Source organism: Schistocerca nitens, chromosome 4 (assembly GCF_023898315.1).
Source record: "Schistocerca nitens isolate TAMUIC-IGC-003100 chromosome 4, iqSchNite1.1, whole genome shotgun sequence".
In the NCBI taxonomy this organism is placed as follows: domain Eukaryota; kingdom Metazoa; phylum Arthropoda; class Insecta; order Orthoptera; family Acrididae; genus Schistocerca; species Schistocerca nitens.
In genome coordinates this window covers 190,740,317-190,754,050 of record NC_064617.1, presented here as the reverse complement: position 1 = coordinate 190,754,050, position 13,734 = coordinate 190,740,317, and the positions used below count along the sequence as shown (strand labels likewise).

Sequence of the window (13,734 nt, the reverse complement as noted above, 5' to 3'; positions counted from 1 at the left end):
ATCCTACCGGGGAAAGGTGACCTACAGTATAACAAATATCCAAATCATGTCGTTTGTGGTGAATATTTACATAATTGAGAATCGTCTGATTGTGATTCAGTTATGCAACTTTTCAGTTTCCGAACATGTGGCTTACTACTAGACTAGACCACCAGGCAGTGCAGAGGGACAGTCTGGTAATATAGCAAATCATTTTGCAAGCACTGCTAACATAATCAATCCCAAGGATATGCAAAACACAGTGTCCAGTAATGTACAAGTTTGTCATGTAAAAGTACAGCATGAGCAGCAGTAGTGAGAATATAATTAGTAAAATAGCACCAAGAGACAGGTTCTGCTGTGCTGCCGTTCTTGAGATGATAGTGGTTCACAGCAAAAAGATTAAGTTTTAATCTCAAAAAGACTTACATTATCCAGTTTCAAAGCATTAGTAATGGCCTTTTACCACCTGAAGCAGACATCGTAGGTCATACACTAAATCAAACACACTGTGTAAAATGTTTGCTGATGGTACATGCATACTAATGAAGAGTCCAAACTCATCATTGCCATACATAGCTAAAATGATAGCCAAACAGACAGACAACTGGTTCATGTCAATCAGTTTAAGTCTTTAATCTTGCAAAGACTTATATTATGCAATTTGGAAAAAAGCTAACATCAGTAGACATTAATGTTGATATCCTAAGTGAAGCACCTTGTGTAAGATTATCTGTGATTCATTTGGATAACAAATTAAAATGGAGTCATCACACAAATGAACTAATCAAAAAGCTTAGTTATGTATGTTATGCTGTTAGAAGCATTTCACATTGTGTTTACCTAGAGACAAAGGTTTTTCACACTGTGTTGTCATAAGAAATTATTTTCAGGGGCAGACCAACTAAAACAAAATTTAGCAGAACTGAGCAGTAAGATATTGTGTAATGTAGATAACCACATATCATGCAGAATCTTTTTAAAGAATACTTTCCTTCTCTTTCTGTCTGGTAAGTCTTCCCTGACATGGGGTTCTGGGTGACTTTTCTGAACTCTGCCCCTTTTCCTAAATCTCTCCAGTCATTTTCTTTCACCCTTCTTCCTTTCTGTTCAACTCTTCTGCCAGAAGAAGGAGCCATTGGCCCTGAAAGCTTGCATAAGTAAAACCTTTTTTTTGTAAGTGTGTTCTCTTGCCACCGCTTTGGTGAGTAAATTATTTATCTACCCAATTACAGGACTCAGATTAAGTTTTTTTGTACAATTTCCCTAACTTTTGTTACTGCATATCTTGATTCATTCCACATCTGTGAAGATTCTACTTCTTGAGAGGATCTAAGAAACACAATGAATGAATGAACATGAACATGTTCGTGATCATGATTATGATGGGCCAAATCCACATGGGGCACTAAGGGTGATGCCATTGGTGCTGTCTTGTGTGAAAAGCCAATGCCACGAGAAACTGGATTGCCTCACACTCAGCTGTAGAGTGAAAAGTTCATTATGGAAACATCCCCCCCCCCTCTCTCAGGCTGTAGCTATACAATATCCTTTTGCCCTGGGAGTGTTGGTTCTGAAAGTTTTGCGGGAGTACTTCTGTGAAGTTTGTATTGTACAAGGTGAGTTTCTGCTGGAAACAAAACTGCTAGGACAGATTGTGAGTTGTGTTTAGGTAGCTCAGTCAGCAGAGCACTTGCCCACAGAAGGCAAAGACCTCAGGTTTGAGTCCCAGTCTGGCACACAGTTTAAATATGCAAGGGAGTTTCATGTCTCCATATGTTTCACATCTGGATCAATTTTCAGAACTATATCATCCCTCCCTAAGCAATTGGTGAATTTGGCAAGAATCTTCCATGCTTGTGGCATGTTGTAGGAAGGAGAGCCAATAGAATTGTCTGTCATCAAGAAGATCCAAACTGCTGTGAGATCATACTGTATGCTGAATGTGCATGTTCTTGGTGTCTGTCGGTGGTATCTTAGTTTTAGCACTGTTGACAAAGTTGTGGGTTGTAGGCCAGTCTGGTGGCAGCTGAGCAGGTGGCGCTGTGAGGGTGATGGTCGCATTGGTCTTAATGTTGCCCGTGTCTGAGGTTGCAGTTGTCACTGCCTAGTGTCGGCTGCTGCGCTACCGATGATTGGCATGGCAGTTGTTACTGTGGAGGTTGTCAGTTGGTGTTTTTCATTGTGTGAAGCAGAACTTAGCATGTTGTTCTGTTATGTCTGTGACTGGAAAATCATCAAGTGCATGAATCAGTGTTAACAGAAACAAATTCCCTGAGCTAATTGATGCACCTCCATAAATGATGATTGGTCAGCTTATTTGAAATAGTGTGTAGTAGAGGCATCTCACTGGAGAGTGAGTCTGCATTACTGCCCCGCCATCTGCAGGAAAGGAATTCTCATCATTTCCTCCCTCCCCCCCCCCCCCCCACTCCTTTATTTAACTATTATTTTCACCTTTTGCTTGGTATTAATTATTATGACTACTGTTTAACTTGTCCAGCATTCCTTCTTATCTTTCTTGAGTTAAGAGGTAATATCCATTGTTTTATGTTGTCTTACTCATAGCAATATAACTCTGCAGTTGACATTCAGAACATTATTTTTCTATTTCTTACACTTGTGTGCCATCATATAGCCTTTTGTTTTGTACTGTAATCATACACACATCAGAATGGAACATATACTCTTTTGTTACACATCCCTATTTCGTGGTAACAGCCAATATTAGATACATAGTTGGTAGATGTCATATCTTCCAGAATTTTGCTTGCTGTTCTCTCTTTTGATGTTCCACATTTGTGTTTCTAAATCAGATGGATTCTTGTTGCATGTAATAAAAAGTGTAAAAGGATATCACACCTAAAACATGTAATATACATTCAGGAGTTGCTTATTTGATGTGTCTTTTTCATTCTGCAGCAGTTCCCAAGGAGAAGGTTTGTGATGACACACCAATAGAACTGAGCGTCCACGCAAAAGCTCAGTGGGTCCTCCTACGCTCAACTTTATCTGCCGAGCTGTCTCCTCCACTACTATCTGACAATCCACTACTGGCACTTCCTGAACGTCCAGCTCCTCACCATAGTAGTGATGATGAGACAGATGCTGATGAACGCTGGTTGTCACAGGTTGAAATTGTAACTCATGCTGGACCCCATCGTCGTCTCTGGATGGGTCCACAGTTCACCTTCAAGACATATAATGGTACACCAGGGTTAGTATGCTTCCTTTTTATATACAAATATAAAATTCATAACTGTGCATTGTGTATATATTCAAATGCATATGTTCATATTTATAAATATTGTACCCCTAAAATCACGGTCAGCAAATAAATAAAAAAATCATGAAATCAAATAAACATAAAAAATGTGACCTGTAAGGGGTGTGTGTGTGTGTGTGTGTGTGTCTTGGGGAGCGGGGGAGAGGGGGGGGGGGAGAGAGAGAGAGAGAGAGAGAGAGAGAGAGAGAGAGAGAGAGAGAGAGAGAGAGAGAGAGACCGACCGACCGACCGACCGACCGACCCACCGTGCACATGCGAATAAATAAATATGAGAAACACTGGACATTACAACCTTGATATTAACAAAGTGGTTGTAGCGGATGGAGTATATGTTCCATTCTGATGTGTGTATGATTACAGTACAAAACAAAAGGCTGTATGATGGCACACAAGTGTATGAAATAGAAAAATCATGTACTGAATGTCAACTGCAGAGTTATATTGCTATGTCTGCATACAACCAGAAGGCTGAGAGTGTTCCCTGAAATACACTGTGGTTAATCAATCAAATACAGTCATGACAGAGTGTGATGTCTTTCTTTACAGACAAGGCATTATAAATATACAGTCATGAAGATGGCCTCTATGTGATGCTTTATATTCAGTCATAATGTGTACAGTAGACTAAGTTTCAAGAATTCATGAAGTCTATTCAGCTGCATGGTTTAGTATCGAGTGTTGTTATGCTGGCATTGGGCAAAACATTTTTTCATAATTATCAGAATATTCTTTAAGTTGTAAGAAAAGCTAATCTTACAGTATTTCCAGGTATCTTTTGTGATAATGCAAAGAATGAATAAATTAGTATATGAAGTATGTCCAAAGTATATTATCAATTACAACTGTAGTGGGTACAAGTTCGCTGAGATTGGACTGTTGATCAGTGAAAGTGCATCACCTGGTCAGATGAATCAGGTTACTTGTTACACCATGTTGATGGACATTTCCAGATACGCTGACATCCGTGCCAACAGCAGCATGAAGTGTGCATTGCAATACAGATGCAGGCAAGTGGGGGCAGGAATTCACTTTCGGGAACATTCACCTAGGCTTTCACACTAATGTTATTGTGGACCAACTGCATTAATTTGTGCTTGACTTCTTCCTCAGAGGTGATGGTTTCTTTCAGCAGGGTAATATTCTATGGGGGAAAAAAAAAAAAAAACAGAATCATGCTCAAGTGATTTGAGGAGTATGATGGTGAGCTAAAGTTACTGTCTTGTTCACAAAATTTGACCAATCTAAATCTAACAGATCAGATTTTAGATGCTGTCAGGCAGTGCTCCGCACCCACAAACCACCATCTAGTAATTTACAGAAGTTGCATGACCAGTCCATAGACAACAGGTGCCTTGTACACCCAGAAACCTACCAAGGACGTGTCAAATCCATGCCACACTGAATTGCTGATGTACAGTAAAACCCCCTATTTACACTTTTCAACAGACTGATCCAAAGAAAGTGTTATGATACAGGTAAGCTTAGGAAACACAACAAGCAAAATGAGTAAACTACTCTTTCTGTCAGTTCTTCATGTTGTTCAACATATGTTAAAAACAGTAGTTAGGATTAGTGCATTTCACACGGAAGTAACAATGATTCGTGAAAGCCCATTGTAGTGACAGTCTACTTCAAAAGCAGTGTTTATTTGTATAAATTACCATGAAGTTCAATTAAAGCTGTCATAATACAACACAATGACCAGAAGGAAGATGGCTATTATAACCACTATCATCGGACTGTCATTTTCATTAAGACAGTGACTCAGCATACTTTCCCACCCTTCCAAAAACTGCAAACTTATAATACAGGTGGCCATCACCCAGCACACTGACAGTGAAAATCTTGCTTACTGCACTACATTACATGATAAATAACTTGGCATATAGTCTGTGTTTTCTCCTTTGTTCCAAGAGTGATTTTGTGTGGGAATATGGTGCACTTTTTGCATCAGTCTGTATGGAAACCAATGTTAAAGGTCGTGATAATGTCAAAGAAAACTTAAAATGTCAGAAATGTTATCGCACAGAATCATTAATGATGGGAAAACATTGTATTGAGAGAATAGAACTTCTGCTGGGACCAACAAAGCTGAATGTAAAAAGTGGGAAAAGTAAAATGTGGGAATGTAAAAATGGGGTTTTTCTCTATTGTGTTCAAAAAGTGAACCAGCATGCTGTTAAGCAGTTGATCATAATATTTTGGCTCACCAGTATATTTGCGTGATGTAAAACAGCTTCATCAGACACACTAGTTGTTGCTGATTGCCTGTACAGCAGTGACCCCCTGAAGATGTCAGTTGGTTGCTCTGGTGAATATTGTGGGATTTATATGATCCTGTGGCAGATCAAAGAACCATATGCTTAACTAGTGTCACTGACTTCTAAATGTTATATTCCACTTCCTACACAAACCAATTGCATCATTTATGATCAATATGTTCACATAACTGAGCAATGTCTTAAAATAGCTGACTAGTTGTTTGAGGAAAGGCAATTTCTCAGATAGTCTGTGTGACGAGTGATTTTTACTTTTACTTACATACTCATGGAAGGTCTCCTGTGGACACGAGGGAAAGTGGATGGCTATTCCTTGTAATCCTTCACAAAATCTGCGTGATGTCTGCACTTGTTGTTTGGTATCCTTAATACGATATTTGTGCATGTACTACAATTCATATGACTGCAGTACTAAGCTGCATACTCCTGCTTATTTTTTATGCTCACTGATAATGCTATAATTGTAATGTTATGGAGAAGAGCACTACCTGCCTGAAACTTATATAGAAATAAAATTTCTTCATTGCTGATTTTTTAACAAAATTAATTTTTCAATAAAATCAGCAGTCCAGAAAATCCTCTAAAACATCATTTGTGGGAACGTGAGTATTTTGAACCTGCTATTCTATTACTAGTACAAACCATTGCTTACTGTGTGAATGGCATTTAAATTGTGAGTGGAGGGGTCCTTGTAGTCCAAGTACATACAATACTTATCCCTAAATTGACACCTCTTAACCCATATAAACCTTTATGACGATTTCCATAACATTGCTTTGTTTAATGTAAAAAAGAAACATTCTTCACATAAGCCAAATGGTGGCATTTACAGTGCTTTTTGAACTGACAGATTTCCATCAGCACACATCACTGTATGCATTCATCTGTAAATAGATAGTATGTACCAGTTTTTAAAAGTGAATTATCTTATACAGACTGTCAGTTGAATTATTTCACAAAATTTTATATGTAACAAAAATGTTTGGAACATGTAACAAACCAACCAAACTAATAACAGTGTGGTATACTGCATTTCATTGTTCTGCAAATAATTTTTTCAGTTTTCCATGGCCTATTAATGTTTCTTCCCATGTACTAAATGAGATGATTTAGAGTATTTTTTATCTATTGAACTAATGTTGTCTAGGAGTGTGATTTTGTTGTAGGAGAACTGATAAATAATTCTGCTTTCTTTAGTGCTGCCCATGCCACATTTCTGGCTATTACTTTGCCATCTCTTTCTCCCCTCTCATGGCTACATTAAAATGGTTGCTATATGATGGTACATGTGACAGTGATCATATTTTGGTGGTCTTGTGATTCCTTGCCACTGCTGACATACCAATAGCCATGCTGGGCTCTTCTCCCATCACCTTCATCCCTTCTGTGGCAGATTGTATTAACAAGATTGTTGGAGGTGTCTCCGGCACAATTGCCTTCACTACTGGAAATGCTATCCACCTTTCTGTCGGCTCCCTACACTAGCAGCTGGTACCATGGCGGACCAAAGACTTTGGTACGACTATTCAGAACTGTCAAAGGCCCTCCAGTGCCTCAAGTGACATCTTTCACAGATTGGTACTGTGCAAATGCTCACTAGATAATTAAAAACGGTGAGAAGGAATTCTGGGATCACTACATATCCTCCTTGGAAACACACCTCCTTTCATCCAAGGTGTGGGGCAAGCTACTAGGCTGTCAAAAATCAACAGATGTTCCAGGTCTTCTTCTTCATGGTAGTACTTCTGCAGGTGCGTCAGTTCCAGCTGAACACCTCACAACCCACTTTGCAACATTGTCAGCATTCTTTTCTTACCTGGCTTCTTTTCAAATGCATAAAAAACAAGTTCCAGACTCCCTCCACCCCCTTCCCCCTTCCCCTTGCCGTAACACTGAATTATATAATGAACTTTTCACTGAATCAGAACTGCTTGAGGTTTTCAGTTCATCATATGATATGGCCCAGGCCCTGATCCGATTCATAATTACATGATTCAACATCTGAATGTGACTCATATACTCAAACTACTCATGGACTTGAACTGTATTTGGCTAGAAGATATTTTCCATTTGCAATGGAAGGATAATGTCAGGCAAAAACCCAATGTCCATTGGCAACTGGCAACTGATTAACCTCAACAACATGCTCTGAAAACAGCTTGAAAGGATCTCAGATTGATGATCATGCTAGGCTATAAAATCACAGGACCTGTTATCCCACTATCGTTGTAGTTTGTCAGGGATGACCCACAGCTGCCCATCTGGTTAGGTTATAAACAATAACTCAGCAGGCTTTTACAAATTGACAGTCTCTCATTGCAGTCTTTTTCAAGCTATATAAGGCATATGACACTGTGTGGCACCATCAAAATTTACTTGCACTCTTAACAAGTTAAAATTCTGGTTAAGTTAAATTTTTCAGGAATGGGTTGAATGCAAGGTATGTCATGATAATAAAATAGTTCAGTGTGCCATCCCCCTGCATGCTGTCACCTCACTGTTGAGGTACGGAACCATGCGTGGATGGGAAGAAGATTGCCTATAAGTGACAGACAATAAGCTGTGTCTAATAAAGTCAATAGCTCAGGTATTGTGTACCTCCTTGCAGCCACATAGACGGAATGAGCTCATTCTCAATTGTCTTCACATGGAACGCAGATCTATATGCATGGCTTCTTGCTCCGGTGAGTGGACCCTCCAATGTATAGTGCTTGTGGTGTACAGTATGCCACATTTTATCTGGCTGTGTTTTGTATTCAGACAAATTTGCACTCTATTTTAATTGACAATGTCACAAATGTGATACAGCTTTTAAGGTTCTGTGAAGTCTCTGATTCATTCCCTAACTTTTTGGGGAATAGTTTTTAATGTTGGCCTGCTCAGCCATGTTTTTTGTAAAAGCTCAGCCAGCCACATATTCCTGTGTAATTATTTTAGCATTCCTTTTATATCATTTTTTAACTGACAGTTTTAGGAAATCTGAATGTATTTACACTATCTTAAAACACGAGAGATAGTTTGATTCTGCAGTTGATCATGAAGGATTTTTGAAAAGAGTGAGTATCATTATGTAAGACTTACTCTTCCTCATTGTCTATATGAGGTCTGTTCAAAAAATTCTGGAACATTCATAATTTAGCAATAGTGGCATGTTGGGGCGAAATGCAGTTGGCATCCCAGCACATACCTGTGTTTAATGTGTAACTACCAGAAGTTTTGTTGTTGTATGTCTGTCAGTTATTGTTCAGTTCTGTATTGAGCGGAACATTGTGTCACACAGTTTGCGAACTTCGAAATGGTAGAGATAGAAGGAGCAACATGTCTACATTAAATTCAAGAAAATCTTTACAGAGACACACGAAACGCTTCAGGAAGCCTATAGTGATGAGTTCTTAAGCCATACTCTTGTGTTATGAATGGTTCATATGGTTTAAAGATGGCCGGATGGAAGTGATAAATGATCCTTGTTCAGGATGCCCATCGACATCTACTGACGATGCTCATGCCGGGAACGTCAACGAAATTTGGCATGCCAGTTGAAGACTGTGCATCTGAGAGAGTGCAGAAGAATGTAACATTTCAGTTGAATCACATCATGAAATCCTGACAGGATCTTGGAATGCAGCTTGTTGCTTTCGGATCTGTGAAGAGCTTTTGGATCTTGCATATGAGAACAAGATGTTCCTTAGAGAAGCACAACTGGTGATTAGATAGGGTTCTATCGCTATGATGTTGAGACCAAGGTTCAGTCTTCATAATGAGTCAGGAAAATTTCTCCAACACCAGAAGAAGCTCGTCGGGTGAAATGTCATTGCCATGCTGATAATTTTCTTTGACTTTGAAGGATTAGTTCACGAATTCATGCCACAGGAACAGACTGTTAAGCGCTAGTACTGTCGGGACATGTTGTGACACCTGCAAGAAAATGTGAGAAGGAAACGACCTAAAATGTAACAAGACAATTCATGGCTCTTGCATCACAATAAGCACCCACTCACTCATCTCTGTTGTTGCATAGCTATTGCACAAAAAACAAAATCACTGTGCTGCCTGCCTCATCCTCCGTACTCTCCAGACCTGGCACGTGCAGACTTCCCCCCCCCCCCCCCCCCCAAAGTCGAAAAGCCTGTTGAAAGGACAAAGATTTCCAAAAATAGATGAGATAGAAGAAAATTTGCTGACGGCACTTCGCACAATCCAGACTGCTTCCGGAAGTGGGAGTGCTGTATCAATTGTGGAGGAGAGTATTTCAAAGGAGACTGTGCACAAAAGCAAAAGGCCATTGTAGAAAAGATTTTTGGACAAAGTTCTGGAATTTTTTGAACAGACCTTGTACACCATTGAATATACGTGCAGATGTATATCACTTTATGGAACATGGAGCGTGATGTCATAAACATCAAGGTGCAGGGAAAACTAGCTTTTGTTTAAAACATTTTAGACTTTTTAAGCACATTCATTTCTATTAATTTTTGAAAGCACATTGATTACATCACCGACCCTCCATCACTAGGGCTTTCAAGGCTCCCTGCCAGTTTTAATTTGCCAGTTTTTATCCCATTGATAATTTTGGCTTAGAGTTGATACATATGTCAGCTCCCCAGGAGTTCAAGAGAAGTGTCCCTCAGAGCTCTGTGCTGAATACTACACTCTTTCTTACCACAGTTGGACCAGTGATTACCCTGTACGTCGATGACTTTTGCATTTGGTATGGTTCGTAACCTGTAGCCTTGGATGAATACCAGCTCCTTTCCCATGGCATCCAAATTTCTCCTTCAAAAATGTGAGTCATGCATATCTGTCATTGTGCCATGGTACATTCTGACACAAATGCCTGCTTGGTAACACAGTAAATCAAAATTGTGTGATCCCAATCTTTGGGACTATTCTTTGATAAGATGCTGTCATGACTGCCCATATTCATCAAATAAAGATTAGCTGCAGGCAAAAACATAACACTCTCTCCTTCCTCTCACACACTTCTTGGAGTGTGGATCATGCTACTCTACTTTGTATTTACCAGGACATGATCTTGTCCTGACCAGACTGGGGTTTTCAGGTTTATATCTCAGCAACACCTTCAGCTTTGACATTATTGGCTTGCACGAGAGCAGAGGAACATCCTCCCAAAAACACTGCCTAGGATATATGTCCAGTCCTGAGGGTGTTTCCTGGAGTGATGACGGCGATGATGATGGCGGGTCCAGGTCCAACGGGTTGGAAAGTGGCGATGGCTGAAGTGAGGGTGCAACGTCCATTGGTTCATCTTGGGGTGCCTATGTGGCACAAGTGGATGCCTGCGAATGCTGCCTTGTTGTGTGAGGCCATAAATCTGGGGGAAGAAAAGCAGCAGAATCACGGGGCAAATGACAAACACAAATTTGATTCTGGTGACAGTGCTACAAACCATCGGGACCTGCAGTTAGATGCGTATAATGTGCCAATGCATTTCTGGATCTCACCTCACTCCCATCATTTATGTTGTCCAAAAATCCTGTAAAGAATAAGGATCATGCGGTGCAAAGCGATACTTGTGAAGTATTGGCAGCACTGGATGCTCCAATGGATGGAGCAAATGAAGCAGCATCCGATGGCAGCTGCCAACCAGAAGTTCCGCCGGTGATGATCCGTCATGTGGATGGGAGTGGTAGGAAGCAAGAAAGAGTTGCAGTGCCTGTTCCTGTGTGTGGGTGATGTGAAGCTTGGCCATCTGTTGTTTAAAAGTGTGTACAAAGCTCTCTACTTCTCCTGTGGACTAGGGGTGAAATGGAGCACTTGCTAGATGACGAATGCCATTTCGTTCCCAAAACTGTCCAAAGTCATGTGATGTGAACTGAGGACTGTTGTCTGTAACAATGACTTCGAGCAATCCTTCAATGGAAAAAATTGAGGACGACACTTGAATGGTACTATGTGACATGGTAGAATTCATAGGCACTGAAAATTGGAACTCAGTAAAAGAATCTACCACTATGAGCCAACAAGTGTTCCAAAATGGGCCTGCAAAGTCTATGTGCACTCGTTGCCGTGGGGATTGAGTTTTAAGCCAAGTTGAGAATGTCTGTGGAGGAGCTGATTGGTTGTCCATGCATGCACGACATTGTGGCGTCATCTCTTCAATGTAAGCTTCCATGCCCAGCCAAGTACAGTGCTGGTGCGCTAACTGTTTAGTGTAAGCAGTTCCCCAATGTCCTTGATGAAGAAGTTGTAACACATCTATTTGCAACACCATGGGAATGAGCACACATGATTGGCCACTGTCAGATTGTTCTAAGATCACACCTTGTTATACTGAAAGGTTATGCCAGCAAGCAAAGTATCTGTGCACTACTGAGTTCTGAATACAGTTCAATGAGTGAGGTCAAAATGTGCAAATGTTATGCAACAAAATCTTCAGATCAGGGTCCACTTCTGTGGCCTGTGCATTTTTTCTGTAATTCAATGGAAAAGATTGCAGCAATTGAAAGTCCCGTGTGTCGATCTGACAACAAGATGTATCAAAGGAATCAAAATCAGAGTCGGGCCCGATCGGAAGGCAAGAAAGGGTGTCAGCATTGCCATGCTGTACCGTAGGTCTGTACACAATTTTGTACTGGTACTGAGATAGAAGCAAAGCCAAATGTTGCAAGTTTTAGCAGTATGTGTGTGAACCAGCTCTGACATATCAAACAAGGACTGCAAAGGCTTGTGATCTGTCACTAAATAGAACTTGCGACCAAACAGATAGATACGGAATTTTGTCAACCATATACAACAGCAAAAGCTTCTTTTTCAATTTGTGAATAATTGCATTGAGTTTGAGTTAACAACTTTGAGGCAAAAGCGATAGATCTGTCTTTACAACAATTCTGTGCGAAAGAACAACTCCGATTCCGTAAGAGGAAGCGTCTACTTGCAAAATCACTGGTTTGGTAGGATAAAAATGTACTAAATATCTGTCACTGAGCAGGGCATTTCTGAGTTTCTGAAATGCGGCACGACATTCTTTTGTCCACATGAAAGGCATGTGTTTCCGACGCAAGCGATGCAGTGGAGCTGCGATCTATGAAGCGTTTGGAATGAAACAAATGTAATATGTCAACTTGCCTAGCACTGACTGCAGTTCAGATACATTGCAAGAGACAGGGAGGTCACAGATTGCAAGCAAATGAGATCGGAGGGGGTGCGCACCCTGACTGTTTATCACGTGATATAAGTTCTGTACTTCTCTCTGAAAAAAGTCACACTTTTCGAGACGACACTTGAGTCCTGCATCTGACAACACTCAAAAAAAGAGTTCACAAATTGGCAATGTGTTCCCCTGGTGTATCACCTGAGACAATAATATCATCAAGGTAATTCGAACAGAAGGGCACTTGAGCAGTCAGCTGTTCCAAGTAATGTTGGAAAATGGCAGGTGTGGAGGCACTGCCGAAGGGCAAATGCAAATACTTGAACAGTTTTAAGTGTGTATTAACAACAAATACTTTATGTGATTTTTCATCTAGTGGTATTTGCAAATAAGAATCACGCATATCTATCTGAGGGAAGCAACAGCCTGCGCCGAGCGTGTCCATAAGTTCCTCAGGGCGAGACAGTGGATAAGTGTCAATTGATGTCTGTGGATTTGACTGTAGGAAGTCAACACAAATACGAATGTGACCAGAAGGCTTTGGCATCAAAACGAATGGACTTGCTCACTAACTAGCATGTATTGGAGCAATCAGACCATTGTCTTGCAATTCTTTTAATTCACTGGCTACTTTGTCTCATCAAGCAATGGGAATGGTTTGAGTCTGGAGAAACTTAGGCTGTGCATTGTCTTTCGGGGTAATGTGTGGCACAGAATTATTAGCTTTTCCAAGTCCATGAGAAAAGAGGTCAAGAAATTCCTTAAGCAAATTAGCTACACTGTCTTTTGGATTAAAGCAGTCACTGAAAGTACATTTTCTCGGATGCTAAGGCCAAACAAGTCAAATGAATCTAAGCCAAAAATATTTTCACTCTCTCTTGATTCCAACACAGTAAATTTCGCTGGCCTAGTGTGAGATTTGTAAGTGGCAGGCAAACTACACTGTCCAAGAACTGGGGTTTCGTGTCCGTCGTATGCAGTGAGGTGCATGCAAGATTTTGGCAGTCATGGTGAGCCTAACTGTTCATACATGGCATGAGTAAGCAAAGTTACAGGAGCACCTGTGTCCAATTGAAAAT

General features: G+C 40.4%; 1 protein-coding gene across 2 annotated transcripts in view; it reads left to right on the top strand.

The window, feature by feature from the left end:
- The window catches only part of LOC126251465 (breast carcinoma-amplified sequence 3 homolog), a 112,251-nt gene that overhangs the window by 75,349 nt on the left and 23,168 nt on the right, over positions 1-13,734 (top strand). For both annotated transcript variants that reach the window (XM_049951900.1, XM_049951901.1), the window contains exon 9: positions 2,902-3,196. In XM_049951900.1, the coding sequence (XP_049807857.1) occupies positions 2,902-3,196 (295 nt within the window). The remainder of the gene's footprint in view (positions 1-2,901; positions 3,197-13,734) is intronic.